This window comes from Labeo rohita, chromosome 18 (genome assembly GCF_022985175.1).
Source record: "Labeo rohita strain BAU-BD-2019 chromosome 18, IGBB_LRoh.1.0, whole genome shotgun sequence".
Lineage (NCBI taxonomy): Eukaryota > Metazoa > Chordata > Actinopteri > Cypriniformes > Cyprinidae > Labeo > Labeo rohita.
In genome coordinates, this window is record NC_066886.1 from 2,420,455 (window position 1) to 2,444,221 (window position 23,767).

The following is a 23,767-nucleotide window of genomic DNA, read 5'->3' on the forward strand; positions in this document are numbered from 1 at the left end:
TGCAATCTTCCACCCACAGGAAACCGACAGCGTTTATGCTGTTTGCTGAAGCATATGTCTGCTTTGTTAATTCGGGCCGTTGGCAAATCAGACCTTTACTCATGATTGTCACATGAAGCAGCTCTTCCTCACTGCAGCTGTTGTTTTCTTTAGCATCTGACATAATACTAGATGTTGTGTTTAGTAAAGATGGGGAAGGAGAAAGAATGTGTTGTCTTGTGTCTTATTTAGTTATTCTTGTGTTAATAATAATAATTAATAATAATAATAATAATAATAATAATAATAATAATAATAATATTATTATTATTATTATTATCATAATTATCATCATTATTAATAATAATATTATAATAATAATAAATATTAAGGAAATGTTAAAATATAATAATTGTAATAAAACTATTTAATTGTAAATTAAATTGATGATAATAATTATAATAATAATAACAATACAGTATGTTTGTATAACATGTATTCAAATATTATATAATTAATATTGGTTTATTTATTATTATTATTATTAATTATTATTATTAACAACAATACATTCTTCTTCTTCTTATTATTATTATTAATAAGAATAATATATTATAATATAAATGACAAATAGTAATAATAATAAAATATAAGAATAATAATAATAATAAATATGAATAATTTTCTAATATTAAAATACAATTGAATTATAAAATTAAAGTATAAATTAAAATAGAAAATATAATTATTGTTGGTTGTTTGTTGTTGTTGTTATTAGCAATAATAATAATACAGTGTGTTTTCTAATATTATAATATAAATTGTATTAAAATATAATTAATACTGGTTTGTTTATTTATTATGATTATTAACAACAACAACAACAGCAATAATAATAATAATAATAATAATAATAATTGTAATATAAGTAATAAATTGTTATAATAATATTAAAATATAACTGAAATGTAAAGTATAAAATATAATACATTTTGGTTGTTTATTATTATTATTATTATTATTATTCTTAATGATAATAATCTATTGCAATATAATTTAATAAATGGTAGGCATAATAAAATATAATTATAATATTTTTCCCAATTTTAAAAATATAAAATTAAAATAAATTAAAATATAAAATGGAATTAATGTTGATTGTTTATTATTATAATTATATCATTATTATTATTATTATTATTATTATTATTATTATTAATAATAATAATAATAATAATAATAATAATAATAATACTATGTCTTAAATTTTTAATTCTCAGACATTAAACAATCAATCTTTTATTTTACCAGAAAACCACAGGAATCTCTTAAAGTTTCTTCTTTGGTGGCAACAGGTTTATAAACCCTTCTCATTACAAATCAGATGAAATGAATGGCGCACGTTGCATTCGTTGCCTAAATGCATTATATTTAATTAATCTGTGATTTAGATTTTTTTTTAAATTAGCCATTTAACACCAGTCTCATCAGTTCCAATGTTGTCAAGTCAGCATAAAATGAACCAAATGGAACTTATTTACTTCCTTTGCTTGATTCACATTCCTGATTGTCAGTGATTCATCAGTGCATGTTATTGAAAAGCAAATAAGATTGCACTTGTAGTCTGCCATCAAAATGTCAGCTCGCTCTCTGAAATAGCTTTGGTTTTCTGCTGTCATCTAGGACTCATACATGCATTTTAGCAGTGCAGCCTAGTTAATATTACGAAATGTCAAGATGCTCATCAATTCAAGTCTGTTTTCTTGTTTAAATATCTTGAATTTCATGTTGACTTTTAACCAGAATTACCAGCTTATCCATGTTCGTTGCATTTACGGAGAAAACTAATCCTTAAACTAATCTTCTAAATGAGCACTTAGACCATTAATAAACATTAAAAGCCTCAATGACACACTAAACAGGTTAACCGAGAACAGGAAAACATGTCCAGATTAATTACAGGTGACACAAACACACTGCCCTGCGGTCCTGCTGTAACAAGACTCTGATGAATACATGTGTGAATTATAGGAATCTCTTTGTCTGTCTGTAAAACAGGATCTGTGTGAAGACCCACACTTGTTTGTGAATGGGATCAGCGCTCATGACCTGCACCAGGGGCAGCTGGGAAATTGCTGGTTTGTGGCGGCCTGTTCCAGTCTGGCCTCCAGAGAAGCTCTGTGGCAGAAGGTGAGTTCATGCCGATAGTGCTAAACACAACTTATACCTAGTTACCACTTTTGTAACTTGACATGGCTTCTTAAAATATGGAATGAGACACTGAAAAAATAGTAAAAAAAAAAAAAAAAAAAATTATGACGCCAGCGATGCAAAAGGTCATGGGTTCAACTCCCAGGGAATGCATGAACTGATTAATAGTATATATGAATATATCTTGAAGTCAAAAGTGTGGTGTTTCCACAAAAATATTAAGAAAGAAATGTTTCTTGAGCAGCAAATTAGCATATTAGAATGATTTCTGAAGGATCATGTGACACTGAAGACTCTGATCAGCTTTGCATTAAATTTAAATTTAAATTTAAAATTTAAATTTGTGCTACTGGTCAAAAGTTTCAAATAATTAAGATTTTAATGTGTTTTATTATTTATATTTTCTGCTCACCAAGGATGCATTTATTTAAATAAAAATGCTGTTAAAACAGTATAATTGTGAAATATTCTAACAATTTCTAATCTAACTATTTTCTAATATATTTAAAAAGTAATTTATTCTTGTCATGCATATTTTGGCCAAAAATTAATTTTATTATACATTATTTAATATCAGTATGGCTATAAAACAATGTTATTTTTTTATTTCTATTTTAATTTGCATTTTATTTTTTATTTTTATTGCTATACATTATTTAATATCAGCATGGGTATAAAATAATGTTATTTTCTTTGTGTATTTTAATTTGCATTTTATTTTTTATTTTTATTGCTTTTTTTTGTTTGTTTGTTTGTTTTTTGTTTTTTTTGTTGTTTTTTTTATTCATTTTTTTCCCCACTAAAATTCCATGTTTGCTATGTAGGGGTGCAAAGTTTGGCCAAAAAAGTGAATTTATTATACATTATTTAATATAAATATGGCTGTAAAATAATATGTTATTTTTTGTTTGTATTTTAATTTGCATTTTAAATTTTCTTTGCTTTTTTTGTTTGTTTGTTTGTTTGTTTTTTATTCATTTTTTTCCCCCACTAAAACTCCATGTTTGCTATGTAGGGATGCATAGTTTGGCCAAAAAAATTAATTTTCTTATACATTATTTAATATCAGTATGGCTGTAAAATAATAAGTTCGTTTTTATTTGTATTTTAATTAGCATTTTATTAAAATAATATGTTGTTTTTAATTTGTATTTTAATTTGAATTTTAAGTTTTCTTTGCTTTTTTATTTTGTTTGTTTGTTTGTTTATTAATTCTTTTTTTTCCCCACTAAAACTCTGTGTTTGGTATGTAGGGATGCATAGTTTGGCCAAAAAAATTATAATTTTATTATACATTATTTATTATCAGTATGGCTGTACAATAATAAGTTAGTTTTTATTTGTATTTTAATTTGCATTTTAAATTTTCTTTGCTTTTTTATTTTGTTTGTTTATAAAAAAAATCCCACTAAAACTCTGTGTTTGCTATGTAGGGATGCATAGTTTGGCCCCCAAAAAATTTTGTATTATACATTATTTGATATCAACATGCCTATAAAATAATGTTTTTTTTTTTTAAATAACTTTTTTTTGTTTTGTTTGTTTATTCATTTTTTTTCTGCTAAAACTTGGAAAAAAATGTAAAAAAAATTAACTGGGAAAAAAATATATTCAAATAGAAAATAGTTATTATAAATTGTAATAATATTTCACATATTTTGCTGTTTTTACTGCATTTTTAATCAATTAAATGCAGCCTTGGTGAGCAGAAAAGACTTATTTTAAACACATAAAAATCTTAATTATTTCACTTTTTTGACCAGTAGTGTAAATTGAAATGTAAAATTTCAATTTAAAACAGATACATTTAAATAAAAAAAAAAGGCTCAAATAGAATGCAAGAACTCTTGCTGAATCTTTTATATGATTTTTTTTTTTTTTTTTTTTTTTTTTTTTGAAGATTTTACTTATAGTAAAAATACTATGTGTTCTTTACAAAAATGCAGTTGTAACTCTTTTTTTTTCTTCTTTCTTCTAGTTTAAGTTTTAGTATTTTTATAGGTTTTTTTTTTTTTTTTAGTATTTCTAATTAGGTTTGGCCAGTAGTGTAAATTTAATTTTAAACCACAAACATTTATAACAAATACTGTCAAATTAAATTAACAGGAAACACAAGAACCCTTGCTGAATCTTTCATTTGAACTAAAATAACTCTATGATATTTAATCTGAAATGGTAATTACTGTGATCAGTTTTAAAGGGTTTTCTCATCAACAACCTTGCTGAGCGATATCAGTCAGAAAACCTCCTTATCATTTGGTTAATGAATAGTTTAAATGTCAATGAAAGTTAATATTCCCTCTAGTGAGAGTGATTACACCCATAACCCGGGATATACCAGTCAGAAGATGTGAGTTATATAAAGTTTATACTGTGGGAAATCATTCTGCATTCTTATTCCACCTCGTACTCGCTGATACTGAAGCGTTGTCATTACTGAGCCCAGCAGAGTTAATTATTGCCTGGAAAATATTACATCCTGTCAGGGAGGAGGACCAGTCTCACATCATCACCTAATTGGAAGTGAAGTATTTGTAATGGTTTAGAATGAAGGAAGTCAGTGGAATCTGTTTCTAAAATTATGCCATAAACTAGTGAAAATCTCCCTGGAGAAACAAGGTTACCAGTTTTGAACTTTAACCACCTATCTTTATTTCTGAGCATGAGAAAAGCAGACTTGAGTTGTTGTTTTTTATTTGTCCTTGGTGTGGCACCAGGGTCAGACCGATATATGTATCTTAATGAGCAGCAGTGTGTTTGTGTGTCATTTAAACAGTCTGAAACACTCGGCCTGCCTTCTCTTCCCTTCCAGTGAAAGCTCAGCTCAGTTATGTTCAGTCTGAATGCATTCACACTGTGTCTGGTTAATTTCAGGTTTTCGTAATTTTCAACTCTGTGTTATTTATATCCTGGGGCTGCACGGAATCCGTCAAAATGCCAAACCTGATCTATTTTCTTCATGTCTATAAAAATCGGGGATGAATAATGAGGATTTTTTTTTTTTGCACTGGAACCTTTATAATTTCTTTATAATTTTTTTTCTTTGCAAAAATATTTATTTTTTGTTAGAAAAAAATTTTACTTACAAAAATACAAAATTTCTTTACAGCTGTAACTCAAATTCATAAACAAGGGAGTACGTTACTGATTGGTTTGTAGTTCCATTTTATTTGTATTTTTTTTTTTTTAATATTTCTATTTGACTAGTTTCAATATTTTTATTTATTTATTTATTTTTTTTTTTTTGTTTTTTTTTTATAGTTGCAAGTGAAATATTGTAATAATATTTCACTATTTTGCTGTTTTTACTGCATTTTTAATCAAATAAATCCTGCCTTGGTGAGCTAAGAGTTTTTTTTTTTCAAACACACAAAAATCTTAATTATTCAGAATTTGACCAGTAGTGTAAATTTTAAAAAAAGAATAAAAAAAAATACATTTTAAACTAAAATGCAAGCACAGACAAAATGCATATCTGACTTTTTTCAGTTTTAATTTTAATATTTTTATTATTATTATTTTTTTAAATATTTATATTTAATTTAATTTCAGCTTTAGGTTTAATATTATTATTATTATTATTATTATTATTATTATTATTATTTTAATATTTATATTTAATTTATTTTCAGCTTTAGGTTTAGTATTATTATTATTATTTATTTATTTATTTATTTATTAATATTTTGATTTAACTTTAATTTATTTGTTTTTTAGTTTTAGAAGACTGGATTCTGAGAATTCAGCGTTGACTCACAGAAATAAATTACATTACAAAATATATTCAAATAGAAAAGTGTTATAATGAATTGTAATAATATTTCACTATTTTTCTGTTTTTACTGCATTTTTAATTAAATAAATGCTGCCTTGATGAGCACATGAGCCTTTTTTCAAACACATAAAAATCGTAATTGTTCTAAACTTTTGACCAGTAGTGTAAATTTAAATTCAAAATGTCAAATTTAAAACAAATACATTTAAATCTAAATTAAAAGCACAGACAAAATGCATTTTTTTTTTTTAGTTTTCATTTTAAGATTTTTATTTATATTATTATTTTTTAAAACTTTAATACATTATTAATACATTTTAATTTCAGCTTTAGTTTTAGTATTATTATTTTTAAATTTTGATTTAACTTTAATTTAATGAATTTTTTTTTTAGTTTTAGAAGACTGCTAAAAATTCACATTTATTGACTAGCAGGAATATTATATTTCAAAATATAGTAAAATGGAAAATAGTTATTATAAATTGTAATAAAATTTCACTATTTTGCTGTTTTACTGCATTTTTAATCAAATAAATGCTGCCTTGATGAGCAAAGAGCCTATTATTCCATTATTCTAAATTTTTGACCAGTAGTGTAAATTTTAAATTGTAAATTTTACATTTTAAAATTTACATTTTTACAAATGTGAAATTTAAAATAAAAATGTTAAATAAAATTGTAAATTTAAATGTAAAAAAATTGTAATTTGAAACAAATTAAAATAAAACCAGACAAACCACAAGATATATATATTTTTATTTTTATTTTTATTTTCATTTTTATTTTTATATTTTAGTACTTAAAAAAAAAAAAAAATATTACCCTGGCAACTAACTGAAAAAAGTGAGTTTTTTTTTTTTTCTTTAATTAAAGCCTTTTTTAAATTAAAACATGTTTCTTTAAATCTTTTATTTCTGCTTTTTCAATTAGCCAAAACTATTTTTATGAGTTTTTCGTGTCAGTTTTAGCTAACAATAACAACATTGTTGCATTTTTCATCACATTGTTTTTCTGTTAAAGCTTTTTTTTTTTTTTTAACTGCAAAGTTTCTTTATAATTTTAACAAAAAAGCCGTTTTTGCAATATTGACGAATCATCAGTTTTGACGTGAGTGCAGTATTAGTGGGACAGAAGTAGTTTTATGAACATTTGCCGGTTGTTTTGTAAGTCTTATTTTTCATGCAATAAAATCTCAAATTCTACTCAGTGTTTGATTGTTATTGTTTTATACAGTGGTCCATTGAATCCACTAGTGTAAGCTCGTAATTTCACACAGGAGGTGACGTTTCCTCATTACGCTGTGTTTGCAGGTACACTGTAATCCTTACAATCAGAGCCATGGGATGTGCTTACCGAGCGAATGATGCGTTATTAGGACGAGTCTCGTTTTGAGAAAATGCGATTGCCTTGATGCTTTGTGACTAATTGGAGACTTGGGGTTATCACCTTGCTCTATTTTAATTTGTGTCCAAACACGACGCATGATCGTGGACAAACATCGCGTCCCACGAGACGACTTTTGTTTGTTTCCATGTGTTATACATTTCCAGATCTGAACACATGGAAATAAAACACTTCCGTTCACTCGTGAGCTTACAGTCTTACGTCATCCGTCCGTGTCGCTCCACGTAACTCTCATTAAAGAGCCTCGCGGGACGTCCTGCCCGTCGCTGTCACAGCGCGGCGCTCGCCGTAACGCGTCTCACACGGATATACACCGGCGCGCAGGACACATACGTCCGTGTTGTGCGTTCTGTCTCTACTAGACGTGTGGTTTCCTCCTGAGGTCTAATTACTGTCCTGTAATGCATCCCTGTCTTCCTGCCGTCCCCCTGAAGACAGCCAGACACATCAGACACACTCATCTCTCGTCTGGACACACACTCTTGTATAGTGAGCTCACTACCTAGGCAGTATTTAAAGATGCTAAAGCTAGTCTTAAAGGTAGGCAGAGGTTTTTGGCCATTTATTAAGGCAGTATCACATCTGTGCTTAATAGAGAGGACAAGTCCAAAATGCATTGCAAAAAGCTGTGAAAAAAAGCAATTTATAATTTATTTTTATATAATTTATATACTTATTTTCATATTAAGTTTGGAACACTTTGCAACTAACTTTAAACCAAACCCTAATCCTAAACCTAACCTTAAATTCATTTAATTAATTAATATTACTCCGTTCTTATTTGTATAATTAAACCTGAATTCATCCTTATTAACCCCTAGAAATATACCTTAAATGACACCTTTAAAAAAAAGTTACCAATTTTATGTAAAGGGTTTAGTCATTTTTTTTTAAAGCGCTTTATAATAGTATTATTTTGGTTTCAGTTATTTTAGTTTTAGTTTTTTTTTGGTATAATTTTTAGTGCTGCTTTATTTTCTGTTACTGAATTAAAAGTGCTCAAATTTAAAGGCATATTTTTCTAATTTTCATGTAATATTTATATATATTTTTATTTAACAAAAATATTTTTATAGTTTTAGTCAACGGTACAAACATGTTGACATGAAATGTTTACTATAAAAGTATTTCATTTTATTCTATAATGCAAAAAAAATTATGAAATAATTTTATGTGTATTACTATTTAGGTTTCATTTATTTTTATTTGAGTTTTTTATTTCTTTATACTGAATTAAAAGTGCTTAATTTTAACAGAACATTTTTCTATTTTTATTTAATTTTTTTTTTTTTTTATTTAGCAAAAATATTTTTATAGTTTTAGTCAACAATAAAAACATGTTGACATTAAATGTTTACTGTAAAAAGTGTGCTTTTAAATATTACTCTGTTTTATTTATTGTAGTTTTGGTTGTTTTTTTATCATTTGTAGTGCTTCAATTTAAAGGCATATTTTTTATAATTTTCATGTAATATTTATATAAATATTTTTATTTAACACATATATTTTTATAGTTTTAGTCAATAGTACAAACATGTTGACATGAAATTAGGGCTGTGCGATTAATCATACAGCCCTACATGAAATGTTTACTATAAAAGTATTTAGGTTTATTCTATAATGCAAAAATAATTGTATGTGCTTTTTAATATTACTATTTAGGTTTCATTTATTTTTATTTTATTTATTATTTTTATTTCTTTATACTGAATTAAAAGTGCTTAATTTTAAGAGCACGTTTCTATTTTTTTATGTAATATTTTCTTTTTTATTTAACAAAGATGTTTTTATAGTTTTAGTCAACGATAAAAACATGTTGACATTAAATATTTACTGTAAAAAAATTTATTTTATGATATAATGCAAAAATAATGATTTAATAATTTTTAATATTACTCTGTTTTATTTATTGTAGTTTTGGTTGTTGTTTTTTATCATTTGTAGTACTTTTCTTTTCTTTTTTTTTTATTTCCTGTTACTGAATTAAAAGTGCTTCAAAGGCATATTTTTCTAATTTTCATGTAATATTTATATATGTTTTTATTTAACTAAAATATTATTATAGTTTTAGTCAACAGTACAAACATGTTGACTTGAAATGTTTACTAAAAAAGTATATTTTTTTTCTGTAATGCAAAAATAATTATTTAAAAGGTTAAATCAAAGTAAAAAAGATCTATTTTAACCATTATTTGAAACTGAGTTATAAACGTTAATGCCTGGTTTTACATAGACAATGTGAAAAATTTGCATGTACATATATTAAATTCATTTAAATGTGCCTGTCAGAGAAGTAATTTCCATTTATTGACTGTTCAGTTGACATTTCATAGCACATTCTGATGCACCAGAATGATTCTTTTGAGTTGATTCTTTGACCTTTTGAACTGAACTAGTTAGAGTGATTCTTTAACAAATCCTTCTTTCACATGTAATGTCACTGGATGTGTAATGGAAACACCTGATGACATAAACGAACTGATGAATTGGCTTTTTGAACCAGTTAATTGAAACAAACTGTTCAAAAGAATCAGTGAGTCAGATTTCCCAGAACTAATGCATGGCATTTGCCTGAAAGCAGGGCACTTTGATTGATTCCCGATATCGATTCGGTCGTGTGTTGATTAGACCCGGACACTGGTCGAGACCGTTGACCTTCCAGTACTCAAAAACAAAACATTCACATACAGAAAATATTTTATTTAACCGTCTATAAGCAGCGCTGGATTACATATTCAACAGACAAAATGCATGTACATAACATTTTCTGGACAGCAGGATAATAAATGAAGCTAAATAAATAATTAAGCAAAATAATTTTGAGCACCACAGAGAGCATCTAACCTGGCTAGGGTTTTAGGATACGAGGATTACGATGCTTTGAGAGATTCAACCTGTTAATTGTTTTTGTTGAAGGTCAAAGAGCACAAGATTTTCTATTTTGTCGCTCCCTCCTTTTAAGGGAACAGAAAGTACATAACTTTCTGCACCTTTGCCAACTCCGTGATCCTCTCTCCGAACTACAAAATATCCACCTCCAGACACTTGATGGGTGAATCCTCTGGATCTCCGGCGTTGTTTCATTTTATTTTCCCATTAACAAATGCCAATGGGCATTTTACCTTTTTTTTTTTTTTTTTTTTTTTTTTTTTTGTTTGTTTGTTTGTTTGTTTGTTTGTTTGTTTGTTTGATTTTATTTTTTCATTACCAAATGCCTATGGACATTTTACCTTGTTGTTTTGTCTACTTATTTATTTATTGTTTTATTTTTTTATTTTTTTTATTTTTATTTTTTTTTATTTTTTTTTGTCTTATCTTAATAAGATTTTTGAACCCTTAGAATTTTTTTTGTTTGTTTTTTTGGCTATTTAAATATGCATCTGATTGATAATACTATTTTATTTTATTTTTTAATGTTCCCATTACCAAATACCTATGGACATTTTACCTCTTTTTTTGTCTTATTGTTTTTTTTATTAATATTATTATTAATATTCATATTATTTTTATTATAGCTTTAATTTTATTATTTTATGACACAAACTGATGAATTGGCTTTTTGAACCCTTAGGATTTTTTTTTTTTTTTTATTTAAATATGTATCTGATTGATAATACTGCTTATTTTATTTTATTTTCCCATTACCAAATGCCTATGGACTTTTTACCTTTTTTGTCTTTTTTATTTTATTTTATTTTATTTCCCATTACCAAATGCCTATGGACATTTTACCTTTTTTTATTTATTTATTTTTTTTACCTTTTTATTTATGTATTTATTTATTTATTGTCTTGTCTTATTATTTTTATTATGGCATTTATTTTATTTAATTTTTCTATTACCAAATCCCAGTGGACATTTTACCTTTTTTGTCTTTATTTTATTTTATTTTATTTTATTTTATGATACTCAAAAACAAACATTCACATAGAGAAACCAAATGACTGACAAAAATATTTTATTTAACCGTCTATAAGCAGCACTAGGTTACACATTCACCAGACAAAATGCATAACATTTTCTGCACAGCAGGATAATAACTGAAGGTAAACAAATAACAAATATCTAAGTTTTTATGACTTATTGGGAAAAATAAAGATTTTTGAGCATCACAGAGAGCATCTAACCTGTCTGGGGTTTTAGGATGCGATGCTTCAACCTGTTTAACTGTTTTTGTTGAAGGTCAAAGAGCATGAGATTTTCTCTTTCGTCGCTCCCTCCTTGTAAGCGAACAGAAAGTACATAACTTTCCGCACCTTTGCCAACTCTGCGATCCTCTCTCCGAACTCTTGAATATCCGCCTCCAGACATTTAATGGGCGACTCGTCGGGATCTCCGGCGTTCCTCCAGAACTGGCCGATGGGCTCCAGCAGCTGCCTGGTCATCAGGTTGGTCAGGTCGGGCGTCCAGAGCTGGCAGATGCCGGTGACGGTGAAGCGTCCCGTTCCCTGCAGGCTGACGTTCCAGCGGCAGAAGCTCAGGTCCTGATCGCTGAAGTCCAGCCGGTAGACGGACTCGTGCGGCAGCAGCAGCCTCTCCCCGTCCTGCCGCTTCTGGCCCTTCTGCTGCAGCGACTGAACCCTCAGACGCATCACCTCCGTCAGCTGCAGGTCCTCGGTGAAGTTCAGCTCCATTTCCGAACCCATGACCGGATCGTGTTCGAGTCGAGGGAGGATCGGTGTGCGTGTGGTTTGCGTCTGTGTGTGACTGAATAAACTCTCTCCTCTCTCAACCTTCACTTTCCATCCCACCCCTCCACTCCACCCGCCTCTCTGGCCCCACGGGGCAAAAAGCCTGGTTTAGTTGGGGACTGTATTGATTCTGCCACACATGCTCTGAGCCTCCGGATGAGTTTTGGGAGCAGGAGGAGGAGCGAATCAACCGGAGACTCACTGCTAGAGTTTGACGTGTTGCAGCACTAGGCAACAGATCCTTACTGCTGTTTAAAAAAAAAAACTCAGTTTTTTTTTTGTTTTTTTTTGTTTTTTTTGTTTTTTGGATTATTTAAATATGCATTTGATTGATAATACTGCTTATTTTATTATTTGTTTTAATTCATTTTATTTTATTTTCCCATTACCAAATGCCTATGAACAATTAAAATTTCTTTGTTTTATTTTTATTTTTTCCAAATTACCAATTTTTATGACCCATTGCCAAATGCATTTTAATAAAAATGTATGCATTTACATATTTTTGTTAACATTTTTTAATATTAACATTTGAATTGAATTTTAATTTAATTTAATTTAATTTAATTTAATTCTATTTTATATTCCCATTACCAAATGCCTTTGGACATTTTTATTTTATTTAGTTATTATTTTATTTATTTTATTTTACCAAATAACTATGGATATAATATAATAATATTTAATATTAAATAATAATTATATATATATATATATATTGGTCTTGTTTGTTTGGGGTTTTTTTTTTTTTTTGGTCTTATTATTTTATTTTATTTTATTTTATTTTATATTCCCTTTACCAAATGCCTATGGACATTTGACCTTTTTTGTCTTTATAATTATTTTTGTCTTATCTTAATATTTGTATTATTAATAATTTGTATTATTAATAGTTAATTTATGTTATTTCCCAGTGATCAAATTTTATTACCCATTATCAAATGCCTATAGAAAAATATTATTTTTGTCTTATCTTATTATTTGTATTATTTATAGTTTGTATTATTAATAGTTTTTTTTTGCATTATTGGTATTTTTTTTTCCATTACCAAATGACTATTTTTATTTTATTTTTATTTTATTTTACCAAATAACTATTGACATTTTTACTTTTTTTTTGTCTTATCTTATTTTTATTATTAACAATATTATTATTTTTTTTAATCTTTTTTATTTTATTTTATTTTATTTATTTACATTTCCTTCCAAATGCTTATGGACATTTTACCTTTTTTGTCTTATTATTATTTTTGTCTTATCTTATTATTTGTATTAGTAATAGTTTGTATTATTAATAGTTTAATTTTATGTTATAGAGTTTTTAGCATTATTGTACTTTGAATTGAGGGTAGTTGACTTCAGTTATAAAAAAGCAGCATTTTGTCTGTTTTTAGGTTATCCCAGATTGGAAGGACCAGGAATGGGACAAGCAGAAACCAGAGAGCTATGCTGGGATTTTTCACTTCCGATTCTGGCGTTTTGGAGAATGGGTGGATGTTGTTATCGATGACCGACTGCCAACCGCAAACGGGCAGCTCATTTACTGCCACTCCAACGACAGTAATGAATTCTGGAGCGCGCTGGTGGAAAAAGCCTATGCCAAGTAATTACCACAACCAATATCACATTGAAAAAAACATCTTATATTGAACAGAATTATTATATATTTAATATAATATGATTAAAAACATATCCTTTATATACACACTGCCATTCAAAAGTTTGGTATCGGTAAGATTTTTAAGGTTTTGAAATAAATCTCTTATTCTCATCCAGGCTGCATTTATTTGATTAAAAATACAGAAAAAACAGTAAAATCGTGAAATATTTTTGCAATTTAAAATAAGAGTTTTATATGTTAATATACTTTAAAATATAATTTATTCATCTGATTCAAAGCTGAATTTTCAGCATCATTACTCCAGTCTTCAGTGTCACATGATCCTTCAGAAATCATTCTAATATGCTGATTATATATATATGCTTATTTTTATTATTTATCTGGTCTCTCATTTATCAGGTTATGTGGATGTTATGAGGCGTTGGATGGCGGAAACACGGCCGACGCGCTTGTGGATTTCACTGGTGGAGTATCCGAACCCATGGATCTGCTGGAAGGGAAGTTCAACCAGGAAGAAGAGACCCGAAATCAACTATTCGAGCGCGTTTTGAAGGTCCACAACAGAGGAGGCCTGATCAGCTGCTCCATTAGAGTAAGATTCACACGCATTTGTGTTTAACGCAGTAACGTGTCTCATCCCAGTCTCGTGGTTTCATATTCGGATGCTCTTTTCCATAGGCGACAACTCAGGCAGACATGGAAGCCCGTTTAGACTGCGGCCTGGTCAAAGGTCACGCGTATGCGGTGACCGACGTGCGTAAAGTGCGACTAGGCACCGGCCTTATGGCGTTCTTCAAATCTGAGAAGCTCTCCATGATCCGCATGAGGAACCCGTGGGGTCAGAGAGAGTGGAACGGAGCTTGGAGCGACAGGTTTGTGAACATCTGGAAGCTGTTTGGCTTTACTGTGGAGTTTGTGGTTTATAAAGGGGACTGTACACATTTAAACACTTTTGGATGATGCTCCGACATAAATTTGCAGACTAAATTTGTGTAATGAAAGGAAACTTGGCCTTGTTATAAGCGGGAGTTGCTCTCAGCCTTTCCCTGATGTAAACAGTTTGAATTAGGGCACAGAAGCAGTTCAAGTGATCTTGTAAACAAATTCCTCAGTCGCTAGAAAGCAGTAGTCTAATGCTAACATTACCAATGAATGTGCTAAACAATTAACAAGTGAATGATTTAGAGCAAAACATGATGTGTAAATAAGAACAATTAAAGTATTGAAGTTTATGTGCATAATGCATGACTCACCCATGTAAAAAAAAAAACGGATGCTGTGTAAAACAGGAAATGTTAAGACTGTGCTGACACACACACACACACACACTTTGTTTCAAACCACAGATTGTGTGACTTGGATTGTGAATGTTCAAATGTATTTTTGTGCTCATACTGCCATCTACTGGAGGACAAACTCAACATCATGTCATATTTCAGCAGTGTAAAAGTGCATTTGTTCATGCTTCATGCATTTGTTCAAGTAACCTTTGAGTTTGATCGTGTTCACATTGCAGGATTTTGGGAGTGAAAACCACATTTAAAAATATTTATACACTCATTACTCATTAAAATAATAAGTGTTGATGTACAAGGCCATATAACATTTTCATTTTACTAAATGCATTTTAATTTGGGGGTGGGACAACAAATTGTAATGAATCGTTAAAATTGTATTTTTTTTTTTTTATTGTGTCTGTACAATTTTTATTAAATTTATCTGAGATTAATTAAATTTATATATATATATGTGTATATATATATATATATATATATATATATATATATATATATATATATATATATATATATATATATATATATTAATTTAAGATAAATATGTAATATAATGCTAATACAAATTTTATATATATATATTTATATGTTATTATTTCTCTTTTGTTTAATATAACATGTATATAATGTGTGTGTATTTGTTTTCCTTTATTGTAAATTTTTTTTTTAAATCTTTTTTTATATATATATATATATATATATATATATATATATATATATATATATATATATATATATATATATATATATATATATATATATAATTTCATATATATTTTTTTAATTGAATATACAATACAGAAAAAAATAAAAAAATAATGTAAATATATAAAAATATTTATATAAATGTATAGAATTTTATTTTCTTTTTTTAACAGTGGAAATCTATATTAAAGCACTCATTTTACTGTTTGTCTGTCTGTAGCTCAGAGGAATGGCAGAGAGTCAGTAAGAGTGAGCGAGAGAAGTTGGGTGTGACTGTGCAGGATGATGGCGAGTTCTGGTGAGATTCATATCTCATTCATCATTGTTCTGTTTCAGGACTTTGTGCATTGAAATTGTGAAGGGCAATTATATTTCTGTCTCAGAAAAATGCAAAATGATTAGTTCTCTCTTAAAAATAACCAGAATGAGTATTGCCATTGTTTTCATCAATGTGCAACAAGTTAATATCTGTAAATATCTCAAATAATGTGTTTTAGGGTTTCTATTTGTGACATGCTGTTGATTATCACAAATTGGAATTTATAAAAATGAGCCTGTTAAAAAGTTTACATACAATTGATTCTTAATACTGTGTTGTTACTTGAATGATTCACAGCTGTTTTTTTGTTAGTGATAAACTAACAAACAAAATCTTTGCTTTTTCAGCATTTTTGTGTATTTGAACCCTTTCCAACAATGACTGTATGATTTTGAGATCCTTCTTTTCACACTGAGGACAACTGAGGGACTCATATGCAACTATTACAGAAGGTTCAAACACTCATTAATGCTTCAAAAGGAAAAACCATGCATTACAAGCTGGGGGGTGAAAACTTTTGAACAGAACAAACTTGTACTTTTTTTGGGCCTAAATATCATATGTTTTCCATTTAGTACTGCCCTTCAGAAGCTACAGAAGATACTTGCATGTTTCTCAGAAGACAAAATAAGTTAAATTTTCCCTCATCTTCAAATTCAAAAAGTTTCATTTCCTTAATGCATGGTTTTTCCTTCTGGAGCATCAGTGAGCGTTTGAAGCTTCTGAGCTTCTCAGTGTGAAAAGATCATACATTTTTCGGTGATACTCAACAGCATATCTCAGATGCTGAACATAATGATTTAAAGGGATAGTTCGCCCAAAAATTCTAATTCTGTCATTAAGGACATTGTTAAAATAGTCCATGTAACATGGACGATGTTCTTACTACCTTTCTGAGCCTTAAATGTGTCAGTTGTGTTGCTGTCTATGCCGGGTCAGAAAACTATCAGATTACATCAAAAATATCTTAATTTGTTTTTGAAGATGAATGAAGGTCTTAAGGGTTTGGAAAAAAAAATGAGGATGAATATTTAATGACAGAATTTTCATTTTTTGCTTGAACCTACCCTTTAACTTGAATTTTTACTTCAGAATCAACTTAAACTCCTCATGAAACTATTTACTTTTGTCTTACTGATGATCGTTTTTTTCCATCTGGCTGTTTCCATTATGTTTCCTCTCCCAGGATGGATTTTGAGAATTTCTGTAAGTATTTCACAGACCTCATTCTGTGCCGTTTGATTAACACGTCGTACCTGAGCATCCACAAGACCTGGGAGGAGGAAGTGATGCGGGGCTCCTGGTCTCGCCACGACGACCCATTAAAGAACCGATCGGGAGGCTGCATCAACCACAAAGCCACTTTCCTCCAGAACCCACAGGTGCGGCACCCATTCACAAGTGTGAGGTTGTTTATTGTGTATTTGTGTACTGAAGAGTGTGTCACTGTGTTTTTCAGTATGTGTTTGATGTGACGAAGCCAGAGGACGAGGTTCTGATCTGCTTACAGCAGCAGGACAAGCGAGCTCTATCCAAAAATGGGAAAGGAGACAACATAGCCATCGGCTTTGACATCCAAAAAGTATGTATGTTAGGGCTGTGAAATTGATTATTCATGATTATTCGCTCTAAAATAAAAGTTTGTGTTTACATAATATACGTGTGTGCACTGTATATTTAAGATAGGTAGTTTTTTTATTTTTTTTTTATTTTTTTATTAAGTCTTTTCTGCTTACCAAGCCTCCATTTATTTGATCCAAAGTACAGCAAAAACAGTACAAATTTAAAATATTTTTACTATTTAAAATAACTGTTTTCTGTTTGAATATATTTTAAAATATAATTTATTCCTGTGATTTTTTTTTTTTTTTTTTTTTTTTTTTTTTTTTTTTTTTTTTCCCCAAAGCTGAATTTTTAACATCATTACTCCAGTCACATGATCCTTCAGAAATCTAAAGAAGTCTAGTCTAATATGTTGATTTGCTGCTCAGAAAACGTATTATTATTATGTTGAAAACAGCTGAGTAAAATTTTTTTTTTTTTTTTTTTTTTTTTTTTTAGGTTTCTTTGATGTACAGAAAGTTCAGAGGAACAGCATTTGTCTGAAATTGAAATCTTTTGTAACATTATAAATGTCTTTATCATTATTTTTTGATCAATTTAAAGCATCCTTGTTAATCGAAGTATTAAATTCGATCATTTCTTTGCCCCAAAAAATAAATCATTTATACTGACTCCAAGCTTTTGAATGTTATAGTGTATAATGTTACAAAAGCTTTTTATTTCAGAGAAATGCTGATTTTTGGATCTTGCTATTCATCTAAGAATCCTGAAAAAATGTATTTAGATGTTTTAAATGTTAATAATATAATAATAATAATAAAAATAATAATAATAATAATAATAATGTATCTTGAACAGCAAATCAAAATATTAAAATGATTTCTGAAGGATCAATGTGACAATGAAGACTGCAGTAATGATGCTAAAAATGTAGTTTTGTTCACAGGAATAAATTTATATTTTAATTAGTAAAAATATTTCAGAATTTTACTGTTTTTGCTGTACTTTGGATCAAATAAATGGAGGCTTGGTAAGCAGAAGAGACTTTTTGGACTGGTAGTGTATGTATACACATAGATTTAATGACAAAAAGAAGTATTCAGAATGCATAATGTAACTTAGTTAAATTATTCTTCTGTTAAATTTTAACATTTAATGTCAATGAATTTTACAAAATACCTTGTTTTTAACATAAATTCTGTAATTTTCTGTTGCTGTTTGGATGCAGTAAAACAACCACAGGTGTAGAAAACATCTTGCTCTTGTTTGCATTTTCTTATGCCATAAATCTACCCTTGAAATCAGGATTAAGCATAAAATATGTGTTCAGAATCATTTGTACGTATGAAAATGGGATGAGAATTGAACAAATGTGTAAGATTCAGACAGGATTAAGGGAGAATACACTGTAAAACTCACTGTCGAAAGCAAAAATGCTACAAAATGCACATATTTTGTAAGAAAGTGTTACATGTTTGAGCAAAACACCATAAAATGCATAAGAAACATATTGGATTCCATTCAGCAAATATTAATTGTTTGGTCACCTGTAAACGAGATGTGTTTTTTTTATCTAGGTCGAGCTCAACCGGACATACCGCATGCACGCCATCCAGAAAACGGTGGGCAGCTCCATCTACATTAACTCCCGCAGCGTGTTTTTGCGCAAGGACCTGAAAGAGGGCCGCTACGTCATCATTCCCACGACCTTTGACCCCAGCCTGCAGGGAGACTTCCTGCTGCGTATCTTCACAGATGTACCTGCCGCCTTCAAGTAATACATTAGAAATATACTGTATAGTTTACAGTAGTCTTTTGTATTTGAAATATGGATTATGATGTATTAATGAAGATGGCATGGTGTTTAGGGAGCTGACATTAGACGAGCCGATCCACACCTGTTGGACGGGGTGTTGTGGGTATCCAAAGCTGGTCACACAGGTGCACGTCCACAGAGCAGACGGACTCAAGGCTCAGGATTCAGATGGATGTGAGTAATGGCATGTTGAATCTATTTCTATAGCGCTTTATACAATAAAGATTGTTATAAAGCAGCTTCATGGTAATAAACAAGAAAATAACTGAATTAGTGATGCAAACTTTTGCTAATTCTGCTGTAAAGCAGATCATATATATATAGCGTAGTATAAAGAAGTTTAGATATGATCATTCTAAAAAGATTTTAATTTCAGACAGATTTTGCTACCAGTCTTGGCTTCTACCCATATACTCTACTAGTAAATATATATATATATATATATATATATATATATATTTTTTTTTTTAAAGAATACTCTTCTGCTTACCATTCATTTGGTCCAAAATACAGCAAAAGCAGTAATATTTTGAAATATTTTTACTATTTGAAATACCTGCTTTCTATGTGAATATATTATAAAATGTAATTTTTTCCTGTGATCAAAGCTAAATTTTCAGCATCTTTACCCCAGTCTTCAGTGTCACATGATCAATATTTAAAACAGCTGAGTACATTTTGTCCAGGATTCTTTGATGAATAGAAAGATCCAAATATCAGCATTTATCTGAAATAATAGAAATTATAGAAATGAATACTTTTATTTAGCAAGGATGCTTTAAATTGATCAAAAGTGATGATAAAGACATTTATAATGTTAAAAAGAGTTCTATTTCAGATAAATGCTGTTCTTCTGAACTTTCTATTCATTAAAAATTCTACTCAGCTGTTTTCAACATAATAAATGTTTCCATCATTCCATCATGACTGGAGTAATGATGTTAAAAATTCAGCATTGAAATCACAGGAATAAATTACATTTTAAAATTTATTTAAAAATTTTGAAATATTTTTACCATTTAAAAAATGTTTCCTATTTAAATAAATTTTAAAATATTTATTCCTGTGATTTCAATGCTGAATTTTTAACATCATTACTCCATTTTTGCTGTACTTTGGATCAAATAATTGCAGGGCTTGGTGAGCAAAAACATAAAAAATCTTACTGTTCAAAAACTTTTCACTGGTAGTGTCAGTCAGGCACAATAATAATCAAGTGTATCTGAGTTTATTAAAAAAATATAAATGTAGGTGAAATACATGTGCCAAGTCTTTAAAAAAATCATTAAATTAAAAATGTGCTTCTTTATCTTTTAAACATTTTTCAGGCATTTTTGTAATGAAGCATTTTTAAAACATTATTTTAAAATATTTACAACCATATGTATTTTTTTTATTTTGTTTTTCAGAAATCCTTGATGAATATAAAGTTAAAAGAACAGCATTTATTTGAAATACAAATCTTTCGTGACATTAAACATCTTTTCTGTCACTTTTGATCAATTTAATGCATCCTTGCTAAACAAAAATATTAATTTCTTTAAGAAACATATTTGAATTATACATTTTTAATCTATCTAATTTACGTCGTTATAAATGGAATTATTATATTTTATTGGATTTTTCCATTTTGCTTTTTTTGTTTTTTTTTTTTGTTTTTTGAACAAATATGACTTGTTTTAATCAATTGACCATTTTCAGCCTGAACTAATCTTGTCAAAATTTCTTGGCAGAAATCTAAATTTCTGATATTTTAGAAACTCGCTCACTTAGACAGACAGTCATAAGTCGTAAGTTTAATGATTTGCTTGAAAAATGACAACAAAAATGGGCAAGTCTACTAATATACTAAAACAAAACTGCTTTTTTAAAATAAAATGTCAAAATACTATAATTGTATTTTGTACTGTATTTTAAGAAATTCAGCTTCTTAATGAGGCCTTTTTTATCTCATTGTAGTTACCAACAAGGCATTCAGATCTTGTATATTTGAATAAATTGACCCAGAAATAGCTGTTTTTGAATGACCGAATCTTCCTGTCATTTCAGCATCTGACCCGTACGTCATCATCAGCTGTGAGGGAGAGAAAGTTCGTTCTGCGGTGCACAAAAACACCCAGAGCCCAGACTTTGACGTGAAGGCCGTGTTCTACAGGAAGAAGCCGAAAGAGCCGATCCGCATTCAGGTGCCGGTCTTTTCGAAATCATTAGGAATGGGTTCTGTTGTGTTCATTCCTGTAATCTGCCTCTTTCTCTCCCATCTTTGTCAATCAGATCTACAACCACAACCTTCTGAAGGATTCGTTCATGGGTCAAGCGGTGTTGAACGGCGACCTGTCCGACCTGCAGCAGCTTCACACCGTTCACCTGCGCGACAAAGGAAACCGGCAGAACAGCGACCTCTCGGGTCTGGTCTCGGTGAGCCTCACTACCAGCGAGGTCCTGACCAACATCTGAGCGTTTTACGGTGACCATAGCGGGTTTTCAGCACGTTCGGTGTCAGTGGTTAATCGGAGAGTACTTTAAACACTTACTGTGGTGTATTACACTTATATTTACATGATCTTTATCTTTTTGGAATCCTATGGGAATGTTTCTTGGAAGCAAATTTAAATGTTTACAAGCACTTTTTACAACATTGAAAGCCAAAAATGAAATTCTGTCATCAAGTTGTTTCCTTCTTCTGTTGAGCTTTTTAAAAGATGCTTTGGTGACTAAACAGTTGGCGGTAGCCACTGACTTCCATAGTAGGGGAAAAAAATACAATGGAAGTCAATGGGTACCGTCACCTGTTTGGCTACCAACATTATTTACAATATCTTCTTTTGTGTTCAACAAAAGAATAAAAACCCAAACAGGCTTGGAACATCTTGATAGTGAGTAAACGATAATAGAAGTATCATTTTTGGGTGAACTGTCTCTTTAAATGTGTCATTTTCTGGTATTATGTGCTTTCAATTGGAAATTCATATATATCAAGATATTGTAGGACGTGCATTTATATCAGTATATACGAAATAACATGCAGTATATGCATATATCTAATACCACTATATGTCGTTATGAATTTCAGTTTTATATTCTGTATGTTATCATAATTTAACCTAAAATGGAGGGTTAAGGGCTTCTAGTGTTTAATCTCTGTTTACACTACTCGTTTAAATATGGAAGGCATTCCTATTGTATTTTTCTCTTTCAAATATTTGCCATAATCTTGACCACATGTTGATTTTTATGTTTTATCAAGCTTTTGTTAAAGGAAACATTTCTACATATGATGAGGTATTTTATCCATTGTTTTCATTTATGTTTAACATGGTGTTTGAAGTAAATATAAACCATACAGACGTGTACATTTTAAACATTGACTATATAAATGATCTCATAAATATTGTTTACTTTTATTGTCCACACAGTGTAAAGAGCAGTTATGACCACTAGGTGTCAGTATCTCAACAGAGTAAGAAGCAGGTTTTTGGCTTTTTTTTCTTTTTCCAAGTGATAATATGCCTAAAAATACATTTATATAATGTACATTACATAAATATCAGTTTTCTGCCTCTTCATACAATGGTAATAGTCACAAACTTGAAAAATGAAAATGTCATCATAAAGCCAAATACAAAATGCCAAAACACTTATTGGATGTGAACTACATCTGTGCCATTTTACAATCACTATGAATTGTTTTTATTTGTTCATTATTTCTCTGTTTCTTTGCGTGTAATGCCTGTTGTTTACATATGAATAGATGTGCCTTATTAGAACGGGTAAAATAGCCAAAGAAATCTTCTATCATATTCTGTGATGTATTTTTTTGTATATTGCGATTGTGTTTTTCCTCACTGTTTCGCATGATGAAATAAAGTTTAATAGAATGTTCAGTTATTTCCTCACGTTTGTACATGCACACATTAAAATAATGTCATTGTTTTGAACCAGGTTTATACTGGAATTTTAAAACTTACTGGTAAAATCATGGAAATTTTTTTTTAATAATTGTAATTTTTTTTTGTAGTTATACTTGGCTCATAAAAATATTTTATCAACTAGAAACTGTTTTGGAAAAGCCAACTAAATGAGACTATTTAAAAAAATAATTATTCAATAATAAGAATCCCTGAATAAATGGAAATGTCATGGAATTTCATTGTTTAAAAGGCTGGAAAATGTAATATTTTATTGCGCTTTACATTTCATTTTAGCTTCTTCAACTTAATAATTTGTGCTGTTTTGAGTATTTGTTGGAATAATTAGAATTGTGTTTTTGAATGATTTCTGAAGGATCGTGACAATGAAGACCGGAATAATGATGCTGAAAGTTCAGCTTTTTAATCACAGAAATTAATTGTGTTTTAAAATCTATTACATACATTATTTTAAATTGT

At 29.1% G+C, this 23,767-nt stretch overlaps 2 protein-coding genes across 2 annotated transcripts in view; one reads left to right on the plus strand and one right to left on the minus strand.

Annotated features, from left to right (window-relative positions):
• capn5a (calpain 5a) overlaps positions 1 to 23,263 on the plus strand; it is a 32,114-nt gene extending 8,851 nt beyond the window's left edge. The window contains exons 3-13 of the mRNA XM_051135537.1: positions 2,038 to 2,169; positions 13,455 to 13,663; positions 14,081 to 14,273; positions 14,360 to 14,553; positions 15,902 to 15,979; positions 17,187 to 17,382; positions 17,460 to 17,582; positions 19,141 to 19,337; positions 19,432 to 19,553; positions 21,429 to 21,565; positions 21,654 to 23,263. Of these exons, the coding sequence (XP_050991494.1) occupies positions 2,038 to 2,169; positions 13,455 to 13,663; positions 14,081 to 14,273; positions 14,360 to 14,553; positions 15,902 to 15,979; positions 17,187 to 17,382; positions 17,460 to 17,582; positions 19,141 to 19,337; positions 19,432 to 19,553; positions 21,429 to 21,565; positions 21,654 to 21,836 (1,764 nt within the window). The 3' untranslated portion in view covers positions 21,837 to 23,263. The remainder of the gene's footprint in view (positions 1 to 2,037; positions 2,170 to 13,454; positions 13,664 to 14,080; positions 14,274 to 14,359; positions 14,554 to 15,901; positions 15,980 to 17,186; positions 17,383 to 17,459; positions 17,583 to 19,140; positions 19,338 to 19,431; positions 19,554 to 21,428; positions 21,566 to 21,653) is intronic.
• On the minus strand, positions 11,298 to 12,065 carry ompa (olfactory marker protein a). The gene has a single exon (XM_051135538.1). The coding sequence runs from the start codon at positions 12,013 to 12,015 to the stop codon at positions 11,533 to 11,535; it is 483 nt and encodes a 160-aa protein (XP_050991495.1). The 5' UTR covers positions 12,016 to 12,065; the 3' UTR covers positions 11,298 to 11,532.
• Positions 23,264 to 23,767: the final 504 nt, after the last annotated feature.